Source organism: Zymoseptoria tritici, chromosome 5, assembly GCF_000219625.1.
Source record: "Zymoseptoria tritici IPO323 chromosome 5, whole genome shotgun sequence".
Classification (NCBI taxonomy): domain Eukaryota; kingdom Fungi; phylum Ascomycota; class Dothideomycetes; order Mycosphaerellales; family Mycosphaerellaceae; genus Zymoseptoria; species Zymoseptoria tritici.
The window spans coordinates 1,552,948-1,565,554 of NC_018214.1; the positions used below are offsets into that span (position 1 = coordinate 1,552,948).

The following is a 12,607-nucleotide window of genomic DNA, read 5'->3' on the forward strand; positions in this document are numbered from 1 at the left end:
GTATGGAGATCTGGGGATTAGCTTTTTGTGGATGCGGGGATGCTGACGGCACCAAAACGGCTATCACTAGCATGTTGATCGATTTGTTATTTCGAACATGTCTTGCACCATCGAGCAATGGAGTTGGCTTTGTGCAAGACTGCAGGTGCAGGGTGCCAGATCTCCAGTCGCTAACAGCCTGCGGTGCTGCTACTGCTTTCATCCTTGGAATTGATCATTCGCATCGTTCGGCGTCGACTGTTCTTCATCGCGATGATTACGATCATCCTATCTCACCGTGCGCATTCTGACTAAATTGGCAGAAGAGGGCGGACACTTCACCGCCAAAACGCTCCTCCGCAAGCTGGCTTCGAGCCAACAGCCGGATGATCACTGGCACTGGCCGCCTTTGACGGTTGAGCCGCAAAAAGTCACGGGTGTTCATACCCGAACCTCATCTTCTCTAACTGTTTGAAGAACAATCGGAGCAGATCTTGACTGCATTCGAGTGCTTAAACTCCGTTTCCCAAGAACAGGGTTCTGGACTGCTGTTGGGTCTCCAGTCCGAGGTTGAGCTCGCTCTTTCCCCTTCTGCTCTGCCAGCGGGATCTTCGTCTGGGGGCTCGGCGTCTCGGTGCATTAATCGCACAGTGCAAGGCAGCTGCATGGCCTGAGACAGGATGCGGGCCAAGCCAGCGACTTCATGACTCGAGTGGCGTCGACGTTTCTTCAAGGCGGAAGCTATGGTGATTGACGCTAGTGAGCGCCAGCTGGCCAAGGAAGATGGAATATCAGATTGGCAATTAAGGTCGATGTACATTTCTGTAAGTACTTCATGTCCTGTGCGAGGATGTCTCGGACTGTCTGCGATCGCAAAGTGTTTCCTGATGTCGCCTCGGAGTTGTGCAAGGTTGTGCATTGTCGATGTCGCTCGGTCCGGGACTCCGAATCCTCTTTCGCCGAAGTAGCCGCGAGTGCCGACCGCGAGTTCTCGCACGATGTTCGTGATCGGAGGTGAATATCTTTGTTGCGGTGAAGGCTTTCGTGTCTCTGCGAAGATGCGCGGTACTTGAGTACTTATAAGCAATACAGCAAGCTTCGGCGTGAAATTGGCCGTTCGTCTGTTCGTGGTCTAAAGTCGAATAGTGATCCACAGACATCCTTCCATGTGACCATGTCAGCCCTGAGCCGGAGCTAACATTTTCGTGGATATGAGTTGTGTCTCGTATGATTGGATGGACAACAGCAATCGGTCGTGCACGCAAGAAAGGACTTGTGAAAAGGCGCGTCAATGCGCGGCTCAGGTGTTGATGCGGCAGCATCGTGAAAGGCGGTGAATTCCTGTCATGCCACAGGAGACATGCTGCACGAACAATCTCTTTGCGACGAATGCCAACAAAATGCGTTGTGTTATGTAGGTGACATTCTCGACGACTTGTCACATTGGGAAGGAGAAGGGTTCCAGCGCCAAGACATTTCGTGATCACGTGCCTCGGTATGAAGTCGCTGGAAGAGAGATTGTCATTGCATTATTATAGTGTCGTAGCCGTAATCCGTCACCATCATTTCGGCACCTGCTATGCATTGTCGTACGCTTGCTGGAATACGACATGAACCCGACAAGCAGGCCGACAAGCAGGCCGACAAGCTAGAGATTGCCACGCAAGTCCTGCTCTCGCTCAATCGCCTCGAACAGACTCTTGAAGTTTCCAGCTCCGAAGCCATCAAAGTTGTTCCGTTGAATGATTTCAATGAAGACCGTCGGCCGATCCATCAGCGGCTTCGTGAACAGCTGCAGCAAATAGCCACCTTCGTCGAAATCGATGAGGATGTTCAGCTTTTGAATGATGTCGAATGACTCCTCCAGCTTCATTCCTGCCGCTTTGAGACGAAGACGCATGTTCTCGTAGTACGTATCTGGCACGCTGATGAACTCCACGCCTCTTGACCGCAAGTTTGATACTGCCTCGATGATGTTTGGCGTACGGAGAGCGATGTGTTGTACGCCAGGTCCATTGTAGAAATCGACGTACTCCTCGATCTGGCTCTTCTTCTTGCCATGGGCGGGCTCGTTGATTGGCATCTTGACTACCTGGTTGGGAGAACTCATAACGATAGACTTCAGCGCGGAGAACTCCGTACAGATGTCCTTGTCATCGACACTCCAGAAGCGATGGAATCCAAGACAGCGCTCGTAGAAGTCGCAGGCATCGCTCATCTCGTCCCAGTCTTGATTGCCAACACAGTGATCAATCGCTTCGAGATTGACTGGTGGCAAGAACTTGTTGGCCGAGTCCACTGTGGTACATGATCGATAGCCAGGAAGAAATGGTCCTGTATATGTCGTGCGTTGAATGAAGGTGTGCGTGGTATCTCCGTATGTCTTGATCGCCGCGGAGATCACATCGCCTTCGTCGCATGAATCGGTATGTGGTGAACTGACGGACTCCGCACCATTCGCAACTGCGTTCTCGTACACAGCCAAGACATCGTCAACTTCGAAGGCGACATCCTTCACTCCATCTCCGTGCTTGTCAAGGTGATCGTACATTTCGTCGAGGCGTGCTTGGTCCGCGAGAGGCGCTGCTTTGAGTGTTTGCCGTGCCGATGACCGAACAGGTGATGTGAAGACGAAGCGAACGCCGTTGTTCTGGACAACGTGGCTGGCAAAGAAGCGAGATCCGGTCTCCAGACCTTTGTGTGCAACAGGCTCGAAGCCCATGCGTGTGATGTAGAATTGCGCCACCTGCTTTGCATTGCCCACCCACCATTCTGCATGATGGTAGCCTCTGTAATTGACCTCACCACCTACTACTAGAGCCGCAGGCGCTGGTACATAGCCATCGGAGTCGTAGAGGGGGCTCGTTCTTCCATTCTGTGATGTGACGAGGAGTGCTCCGGGTGCCATGATTGTTGTTGAGAGCGGTTGAGATCGGAGTAGTCGAAACTGGCAGTTGTGCTTGTAACAAGGAAGGCTAAGATACCTACGTCCGAATTGTTATAAAGCACTCTTTGTTCAGCAGTTGGGTCAGCAAATGCGTGGTCATCCTGTCAGTAACCTTTAAGCCGAGAAAGGTGAGGTCGAAGTCCGGCTTAAAGCCCATGTTAAAGAGTGTGCCGATTTTGCTAATTGAGGCGCGGCGCTGTACGGTCTGGCTTAATTCCCAGTAAGAACTGTCCACGGGATAGCGTTAAGTGTCGGCTTTTTATGGGATTGCTCGGCTTACTTCGGCATTAGGCCAAAGCCCGACCTTTTCCGTCTGGTCAGAGGTGCGGCTTTGTCCCAGCAAAGAATTCACAGTATGCCGCGAGGAGTGTGCACGTAGGTCGACTTGGCTGAAACACCCATATCATATACGATATCTGCTTGCGGTCGTCCCGGATGATTTTGGGTATCCCAGCTCCCATTCCACAATGACCACAACCACGCGGAAGCCGCTCTCCAAAGCAGACTCCATGGTCCTGGCCCAAGTCTTCGATCCAGAAAGTGCACCGACCAGACCAGAGGTGCTGGTCAATCCCGACCTGCCGGCAGATGCTCACATTCTGGACAAAGACCTTTTGCAAGAACTGAAAGCCCGAGAAAAGGAAGCCATTGCGATGATTGAGGAGTTCGAGAAGTCAGGACAGACATCTGTATCCAAGATCGAGGCATATCGAGCGGCTATTTCCATCATGGACGACTTGATCTCTCGCCATCCATATTACGCCTCCGCGAGGAACAATCGGGCACAGCTCCGAAGATGGCGATTTGGCGACCGCAATCTGCTGTGCCAACCAAAAGCATGCATCGACCGTGAACGCAGCGCTGCAGGGCTCGCGGCCGTGCAGGACCTCCGCTCTTCAATCGATCTGGCATCACCAGCGAGACCCCAAGACGGAGTATCGCCTCCACAAGGTCGCCTGCTAGCACAAGCGACGACCCAGCTTGCAGCTCTGTACTACGCGGCATCAAAAGACCTCGATACGCCTTCACCGAAGGAGCTCGCCGACATGGATGATATCACATGGAGCAAAGACAAATTCGAGGAAGAGTCGTCCAGGCTGTTCTTTCTTGGTGGCCTCTACGGAAACGAAGTAGCCAAAGCATTGGCTGTTCATACCAATCCGCATGCGAAGCTTTGTGGGAGTATAGTGAAAGAAGCCATGCGGAAAGAGCTGTCCGGTATGTGAGCAATGCGCAGCCCAAGCTCTGCTGAGAGACTCTTCCACGCCGCAGGCCGTGGGTAGTCATGTCCGTTGATACCCGAGCAGCGGTTGCAGGAGCGTATTCCGCATAGACCGAAGTATTGTCTTGTCCTCAATTCCACCGCACTCCGAACATCTTGCCTTGCTTCCGCTGGTCCAACTTTGACGCGCTCGCATTCTCCAGATAATGTCTCACCTGCCCTGGCACGTCGAGGGCTAGGACCTGATACTCGAATTCTCCGCCAGGCCGTTTCGCCATGTGTAGATTGACCGTTCCTTTCGCGACTGGTCCCTCCACGTAGAAGTGCATGTGAAGGTGCTCGATCCCCGCCCGATCTGTCTCTGTCCTGCTAGCGACCGTTCGATTGCGTGCCCATCGACTCCAGCTGGGCTCTCCGTAGGCACTGATCTCTCTCTTGCTGTGCATGCCTTCGCCCGCCAGCATTTCACGGCATTTCGGGTCTGCACGCACGCGATCTGCCGCACGATTGAAGTATGCCGTCTTGCTATCCCCAGAAAACACCTCCAACCAAAGTACCGTCGCGACTCCTCCTGTGAGCACTATTCCTAAAGCAATAAGGCCGAAATTGAACGTTTGTTGGGTTGAGCGAGCAAACTTCTCGCCAGTGCTCAGATTGGTCCATGGAACTCGTCCGGTATCATTCACGACAGTCACTGCTCTTCGCCGCGATGCTGCGTCCGGTATCGAGGAGGAGGTTGCGCTTCGGCTTTGCTGCCGTCGGACGTGGCTCACTGCAGGCCGAGCTCCAGCCTGAAAGATGTACAGAGGCGGAATCTGCTTGGCGATGGCCGGCTTCGCAAATCGTTCGAGCATGTTGGGCTGTAGAGTCGATGTACCGGTGACGAATCTAGTCGTGGAAGAAGAAGACGGAGGGGAGAAGACGAGGTGGAGCACGAGTCAGCAGATCTTGGTCCTGCGCTGCTCGAATTCCGGGACCGGCGAATGACGATCCAGACATCACCCTAAATAAATGGGAAATACCTTACCATATCTTGCAACATGATAACACTCAACGCCTAAGTGACTGGAATGGCCTCTTCCGACCTCAAAGTGCTCCTCACAGCTCTTCGAGATCGTGAACTCCCTCCGAACAAGGAAGACATCGCCCGGGCATTTGAGGACAGAAACACTCAAGAGGAGGCTTCATCTTGGGTACAGGAGTTTCTGCAACCTTCAACATTGCTGACGAAGGAGGAACTGGACTTGTAAGGCGCAATTTCTAGCTCGTTGCACACACACATGCTAAGTTTATGCAGCTACGAGAAGCATGGCATTGAAACGACGGATCTGGATCCTCCTGCCGGAAGGCCTCTTTCGGACACAGAGCTCGAGGCCGCGATTGACTCCCTTGAGGCAAGCACGGCAGCGATAGAGAGACAAACCAAGATTCTTGAGACGCAGAGACTTGCGCTCAAGAAACTGCAATCTCAGAATGCGAACCAGGAAACGATCAGCTCGGCCCGAGAGAAACGCCAGACCAAGCTCGCACGCGACAGAGCGCAGATCGACTTTGACATCGACGAGCTTTCTGGTGCAGCGTCTGGACGGCTTCGCTCGACGCTGAAGCAGAGCGAGAATGCCACATCGTTGCTTCCGTCCCAAACGGAGCGGTTGCTGGAGAGGGACGACAGACTTCTCGCCGGACTGAGCAAATTACTCCCTAGAATCGCCGACTCGTCGTTGGAGAAGGACGAGTCCGCCGACGTCGAAAAACTCTGCTCCGCTCTGACTTCACTTTGCATCCAAGAGATCCATGCACGAATGGACCGCATGTACCACGAAACTATCGCTGAACAACCTCATCGCCAGCAAGGCGCAAGCGAACAGGGTCTTTCGGACCAACAAATCAAGCAGCGAGAGGCGGCACGCTCCGAGATTCAAGAACTTGAGCGCGAGGTCGAAGGTCTCGTCGCGATAGTAGTCGACCAGCAACACCGTCAGCCCTTGAAGAAAGGACTGCTCTCGGCCGGCGCCGACATACAAGTCCAAAGAGCTCAGTGGTCCGAGTATACGGTCACCGCGCTGCTTTATCTGACTTCCCGACTAGACGCTATAGTGGACCATGTGCAGCATCTTCACTCTCACAACAATGCCCTTCACGCAGTCTCAGACGCGTTGGAAGAAACAGCAGCCAAACGCCCAGCCGGTACGAACAAAACGACAGATTCTACCAACGGAGACAAGGCGAATGGGAAGGGTCTCATCCCACTTCGATTAGTGCAGGCCAATCGTTCCGAACCTCAAGATCCAGCGATCCATCTGCTGCGCCAGCTAGACATCCGTGTGCCGGAGAATAGCACCATGGCGAAGCTGATGGAGACACTGGAGTCTGCGCTGCGCGAACGGAGGAAGCGTCTGGATCAACTCGGCGAGAGCACCGAACATGCTGTCACGGAGTCGATCGCGCAATCTCTTGCGAAGAGCGATGTGGATTTGCAGCACTTACTCGCAGCGGTGTATGCGAACTCGAAGTATGCCACGACACGGCTGGTGGACGAAGACGTGCAGACCGGCCTGGACGAGCTAGAGAGTCGCACGCAAGTGCTTGGAAGTCAAATGCGGGAGCTGGACATTGATGCCATTGCGAGAGCCGTGAACAAGAGGCAGGCAGAACTCGTGCAGACCCTGAATGGTTGAGAGTGGTCGTCGCAATGCTACAACATCGACAGTAATATGTGCGGAATAATGCTATCCGCATCTTCGTAAGATCATGGCGAGTGTATCTATGCCCGTCTATGTTGTGACAGAACAGTCACATCTTTCATCGCTAAAGCCCGAGAGTCGCACGCATCAACGCAGTCAATTATAGAAGGCTCATTTGCGAGGTTCACTGCTCGACATTGCGATCAGAGCTTCCTCCGATACAGTTCACCGCCACAATCGCGTAGTCTTTTCGCAGCCTGCTCCGGTGTGATATCGCGTTGCGGCTCGGCCATCATCTCATAGCCAACCAAGAACTTCCGCACAGTCGCGCTTCGGAGGAGTGGAGGGTAGAAGTGAATGTGGAAATGCGATGCTTCGATCTCTTCGTCGGTGCCAGAGAGAGGAGCTTGGTGGAGACCCATGCCTGTTACGTGTCAGTGTATTGTTCAATGTCGCCTGCGCCACGGTCTACTCACTGTAAGGGAAATTTGTCTCGAAAAGGTTGTCGTATCTTCGTGTGACCTCGGCAATGGTCTCTGCCAGATCTTCCTTCTCCCGCTGAGAGAAGTCCACCAGAGCACGCCTGTGTGCTTTGGCGATGACCATGATCTCAAAAGGCCAAGTTGCCCACCAGGGACATCCGGCCCAAAAGCTTTCATTTTCGTAAACTGTTCGCTCCCCCGTTTCACTCTCGAGCTTGGCATAGTCGACGAGCATATGTGCGCCCGATTGATTGGTTCGGTACTCTTGCAGGTGTTGGATTTCGAGACTAGGTTCCTCAGGTAGAGATGTCGTTGCCCAACACTGGCCGTGAGGGTGTGGATTGGAGCAGCCCATGGCACTTCCCTTGTTCTCGAATATTTGCATATACCGGAATTGCTGCGTTGGCGTATGTATGCCGTTTCCATTTGACATTGAGCCTGTCGCTCTCAGCAGAGGCGAGTGGGGATCGAGGTGTGATGTGTAGATCTTGGTCCAGGTATTGATCACTGGCATTATGTCCTGCGGCTGCATGTCCGCGAGAGTGAGGTTGTGTTCGGGGGAGAATGTAATGACATAGCACTTTCCAGTCGTGCCTTCCGCTCGTAGTAATCGAGAAGCAAGTGCTGAGATCCTTGTCAACCCTGTCCACTCCGAAATTGAGGATCATTGTACTCACTTCCATTCTCCTTCGGCGGGTGGTACTCCGTCTGCTCCTCTTTCACTGCGGAATAGTCGTTGACAAAGACGAATGTGCTCTCGTATTGAGGATTTGAATCGCCTTGAGCTCGCTTATTTCCAGGACATAGATAGCACTAATATGACTATTAACACTGCGTCGTTGCCTTCTCCTATCCTGGTATCGCTGTACGTACCGAGGGATCGTATGTCGGTAGGACGTTCTTGCTCGGCTCCTCTTTCTGACCTTGCCACGGTCTTTTCGTTCGATGAGGGGACACGAGGACCCATGACCCTCTCAGGGGATTGTATCGCCGGTGCGAGATGTCATCGAGGATGTCTTTCTGCATGTCGGGCTTGTGACAGCAGGTGTCGAGGGATTGGCGAATCGAGGAAGATCGAGCGGTAGGGGCAGGCACAGGACTGTCGCGAAGGCTGTCAGAGGGTTGAGCTTGGTGCATTTTGTAAGGCGAGATCGGGAACAGTCTGGGAACGAGGAGGAGTTACGTTGCTGACCTTGCCTGTGGAAAGTTGGAAGCTTTAACCCCCCGGGCGTTTCTCAAGGAGCGGTCCGTTGGGGTGAGTAGAGGGTCATCGGCCAAAGGAAGCGGCGCCAAGTTGATCTCATCCCGATAGAAACTTCATTGATTCGTGGAACTGTAGTGCTGTGAATGTTGAAAGTCGTCGATAGCGCAGGGTGGGGGTGGAGGAGTTGAAGGTGGAGGGCCAAAACCTGGAACTTTTGAGCCGGTTGATCAGCCCTCCACTTCCCGTGATGCGTCAGTTGGGCAAGTCCTTCTCCCACGTGCCGGCCTCGTGCCTACGCCGGCTAATGAACATGGATACTATATGTTGGGCAGCCGTGTCGAGAAGAGCACGCTACTGCAGTACTGTAGTCTTTGCGGCAAAGACTACCCGGCGCGAACGAAGACACTAAAAGTCCGGCCGGTTCCAGGTCACTTCAACAAGATGCAGCCCACCAAATCGTGCTGGTTTACGGGACATATAGGTCATGATTCGTTGGGGCTACAGCGACATGCAAAGTCGACTACTCGACGAACTGATCGCCAGGAACTCAACAGCCTTTGCATAATTCAATTGACACAATATCGAATGATACACGGGTGTCTGCGTCTCGCAAGGCATAGCTCTCGGTCCTCTCCACATTCACCAGCGCTGCAAATCGGTGATCAAGTCTCCATCGCTTTCCCTCCCACGTTCTTCCTCTCAGGTCGTTGCATCGACATCACCTTACTGGCCGACACCACCAAGAAAGTTCGCAAGCCCCTCGCGGTAGAAGTTGCCTCCAATAGGGCCTTCAAGGCCGTTGTCATCGGCATACTTGGTGACGTTGAAGCCGGCGCGGACAACACCGAGCAAGTTCTGCAATGGAGGCGGAGCGACGTAGCCTGGAGGCTGGCGGTAGACGAAGAAGGCGTATCGGTGAGGAGTTAACAATGGCGTCGGGGGTAGGTATGGGGCAACGGTCTTGCGTTCTTGATCTGTGAAATGTCAGTGAGTTGGAATTACGAAGCCTCGAGCAGTCAGACCTACCAGCAACGCAGACAGGCTGTGCGTCTGAAACAATCAAATGCAAGAAGTTCGTAAGGATCGAAGTCGTCGGGCTAGGGGCATCCGGGTCCGCCATGATGATGGTATACTTTGTCGTGTAGGGGTTCACGAGGCGCTCAGCTGTGAAGCTAATCGCTGGCTCGAGGACAGTCTCTGCAGACATGATCAGTCACTTTGCCATCGTACTCCAAGCCAGTGTCCAAGCTTACCCGCGAGAGAGAAGGTGTTGCCCAGGGTGACGGCCTTTCGGCCATAGGTCACCGAAACTGAAAGTAGAGGATCAAAGGTATTCTCTAAGTTCGCATTCGGGCCCATTGGACGAAACTGGGCAGGGGTCACTGGGACCAACTGCGCGCTGACGAAAGCCCTCCTGATGTCCACAAGGTCGAGGAGCGGAGTGACTGAGCACACCTGACGGGACTCAATGGCAGCAGCGCTGACCGTCGTGGCCACGAAGGCGAAGAGGGAGAGGAATTGCATCTTGAGGGGATGTTCGGATGGATGTGGATGTGGAGAGAGGAAGAGAGGTTTGGTTGTTGATTCTCATGGTTTGACGTGCGACTCCCTCGATACTTATACCTCTTCAGCCGCTATTGTCAAGCGGAGTCGATGGCCAAGGCTTGATGATATCGCTATGTCAAACAGATCGATGAAACCTGCCCAGAACAGTTCGGATCAGTTGGTGAACCGTCGGTAAGCCTGTAAACATCTCGATGGTTTTGTGGAAGCTACTGCAGATCTGTCTGTGTCATGCCGGAGTGAGTACAGGAACTGTCGATCGTCAAGCTATTGGAGCTAGTGAGGCCTTGGAAAGAGGTTCCTCGAGCCACATGCTGTGCATATGGTGACGAACCAAATTCTTGTAACCCAAGTATGCGGTCAAGTTAGAACCTCTTCTTGTAGATCATCGTCTATGGCGCTCTACAGTAGAGAGCTTTAGCCTGCCGCGTGTTTGACGAGCGGATCGAGGGTGGAAGAAATATGATACATTAAGCTTTCGTTACAGCTTCCGTCAAGGAAAGCCGAGGAGAGACCATGGCCGGGAGTGTAGAGATCTGCTTCTGGCAGATACAATGGCTGAAGTGTATCGTCTTTTGTCTCCATGACTGAGGTGTACGGCAAATGAGTGCACGATCACGATGCCTGCCAAGATAAAAGCATCGTAGGAGGTACAGAATCCAGCCGCACAACGTTCGATACGCTGTACGGTCTGTACCAGAAGCGGAGCTCCGAAATGCTGATCATATTCAAGAAGAGCCGCTGACAACGAACGGTCTCCAAGAATGTAACGTCGCAGTCGGACTAAGCGGTAAACAGAGCTAGGCGGACTCAAACAACATGCTATACCAAGTCGATAGTCGTCCGCCGCATTTGAAGGTGTCCTGCTGATGAGACGAAAGAGCAACAGGAGAATTCGCTCCATGAGGCATTTCATCGAAACGCGAATCGCCGTGTACCAAGGTATGCATCGGTGGGGTTCAATCGATCGTGAAAGGACTTCTCCTGAAAAAGAAGCCAATCTGAGGTGCGGAGTATGCCGGCCGTCCGAGATACTCATTCGTCCCAGGGTAGAAGGCCGATCACAAGGAAGCAATGTCGCTCAAGGCCCAAGAGTGAGCTGCTAATGAGCGGTCCTGTTGAAGTGGATGTAGTCGTTGAATCGCTGCAGTGGATGGAGTGTCGTCGGAGTGGAGAGTAATAGGGGAGGTACCTTACCTTGCCTTAGTGCCAAGTCGCTCCTTCACGCGTCACGGGCCAGCTTTCATGTGCAGGGCAGGCAACCTCACACACCTTTTGGCTCCATGCCACTTGCGCCGACGTCGATCAATTCAACATCACAGTAACGACCACCAATCCAACTGGCCGCCATGATGCCGACAGGAGGTGCTGGTAGTGCGCGCTCTGCCAATCCCTACGAGCAATACGACAATCCTGTGGAGGACGACCTTATCGAAGCTGATGATGGTAGCGATTCCTCCTTTCTACACAAATTACTCACATGCTAATATTCATAGCTACCCTTGACGAATTAGACGACCCAATCAACTCCTCCGACCGAGCTCCTCTCACGGGCAACATCTCCACGCAACAGGCCAACCAGAACAACAGAGCTGCCAACAATGCCCAAGGCTACCTTAATTCGACCATCCCCGGCGAGGATCGACGCGCGCCCACCGACACAATTGACGAATCTGTATGGGATACGCTAAGACGAGATCTGTTGGCAGTATGGGAAAAGATGAGACAAGTCTTGTACCCAAAGTACCTTTTGGGCGGCTCAATGAATCGCGAGGAGGGAGAGACCAGTGCCGTGGGGCAGATCAGAGGCATTGTGGGCAGGTTGGACGCGGACACTGTGCTGCAGGGTGGTATGAGCGAGGGTCTAAGAGATTGGGATCTATGGTATGTTACAGCACGGAGAAGAGGAGCAATGGATAATGATCTAGAGACTGACACGAGCTGCAGGGGCCCGCTTCTGTTCTGCCTTTTGCTATCTTTCTTGCTGAGTCTCAACGCGAGAGACGATCAAAGATCAATGGTCTTCAGCGGTGTTTTCGCCATGATCTGGATCGGCGAAGCGGTTGTCACACTCCAGATCAAGCTACTCGGAGGCAACATGTATGTGGAGACGTCACAGGATGGAGCAAGGACCCGCACTAACAAGATGCAGCTCTTTCTTCCAATCCGTCTGCATCATCGGCTACACGCTATTTCCCATGGTCATCGCCTCGTTGCTCAGCGCACTTCGAGTGCCCACGATTGTGCGGATACCAGTCTACAGCGTGCTTGGGCTATGGTCACTGGCTGCCGGTGTCAGCATTCTTGGAGGCAGCGGTGTGGTCAAGAATCGGGTGTCATTGGCTGTCTATCCGCTGTTTGTGTTCTACATCGGCGTGGACTGCTTGTGTTTCATTTCATGAAGATGTGTTACATTGATTGGAAGCAGAACCGTAGACAGTTCCGCTATGCCGAAGAGCTTTCATCCTCAGCGGCCGCCCAGGTCAACTTACTGGCACACAGATCCACACACGCACGCCCTCGATC

At 53.2% G+C, this 12,607-nt stretch overlaps 6 protein-coding genes across 6 annotated transcripts; 3 read left to right on the forward strand and 3 right to left on the reverse strand.

Moving 5' to 3' along the window:
* Positions 1 to 1,627: 1,627 nt before the first annotated feature.
* Positions 1,628 to 2,929, reverse strand: MYCGRDRAFT_72272 (uncharacterized protein; the record flags this gene model as incomplete). Its single annotated transcript, XM_003852529.1, has 1 exon — positions 1,628 to 2,929. One exon carries the CDS (start codon positions 2,885 to 2,887, stop codon positions 1,628 to 1,630), a length of 1,260 nt encoding a protein of 419 aa, XP_003852577.1.
* A 464-nt stretch (positions 2,930 to 3,393) lies between these two features.
* On the forward strand, positions 3,394 to 5,019 carry MYCGRDRAFT_109550 (uncharacterized protein; the record flags this gene model as incomplete). The annotated part of the gene is made up of 2 exons (XM_003852189.1): positions 3,394 to 4,144; positions 4,610 to 5,019. 2 exons carry the CDS (start codon positions 3,394 to 3,396, stop codon positions 4,657 to 4,659), a joined length of 801 nt encoding a protein of 266 aa, XP_003852237.1.
* Positions 5,020 to 5,218: 199 nt separating this feature from the next.
* MYCGRDRAFT_93305 (uncharacterized protein) lies at positions 5,219 to 6,826 on the forward strand (the record flags this gene model as incomplete). Its single annotated transcript, XM_003852190.1, has 2 exons — positions 5,219 to 5,394; positions 5,446 to 6,826. The coding sequence occupies 2 exons, from the start codon at positions 5,219 to 5,221 to the stop codon at positions 6,824 to 6,826; spliced, it is 1,557 nt and encodes a 518-aa protein (XP_003852238.1).
* A 209-nt stretch (positions 6,827 to 7,035) lies between these two features.
* MYCGRDRAFT_72281 (uncharacterized protein) lies at positions 7,036 to 8,597 on the reverse strand (the record flags this gene model as incomplete). The annotated part of the gene is made up of 5 exons (XM_003852528.1): positions 7,036 to 7,256; positions 7,309 to 7,938; positions 7,992 to 8,127; positions 8,188 to 8,413; positions 8,507 to 8,597. 4 exons carry the CDS (start codon positions 8,338 to 8,340, stop codon positions 7,036 to 7,038), a joined length of 1,140 nt encoding a protein of 379 aa, XP_003852576.1.
* A 453-nt stretch (positions 8,598 to 9,050) lies between these two features.
* MYCGRDRAFT_104571 (phosphatidylethanolamine-binding-like protein) lies at positions 9,051 to 10,087 on the reverse strand (the record flags this gene model as incomplete). Its single annotated transcript, XM_003852527.1, has 3 exons — positions 9,051 to 9,492; positions 9,545 to 9,715; positions 9,772 to 10,087. The coding sequence occupies 3 exons, from the start codon at positions 10,040 to 10,042 to the stop codon at positions 9,242 to 9,244; spliced, it is 693 nt and encodes a 230-aa protein (XP_003852575.1).
* A 1,331-nt stretch (positions 10,088 to 11,418) lies between these two features.
* MYCGRDRAFT_59152 (uncharacterized protein) lies at positions 11,419 to 12,483 on the forward strand (the record flags this gene model as incomplete). The annotated part of the gene is made up of 4 exons (XM_003852191.2): positions 11,419 to 11,527; positions 11,578 to 11,965; positions 12,029 to 12,181; positions 12,234 to 12,483. 4 exons carry the CDS (start codon positions 11,431 to 11,433, stop codon positions 12,481 to 12,483), a joined length of 888 nt encoding a protein of 295 aa, XP_003852239.1.
* Between the last annotated feature and the right edge of the window lie 124 nt (positions 12,484 to 12,607).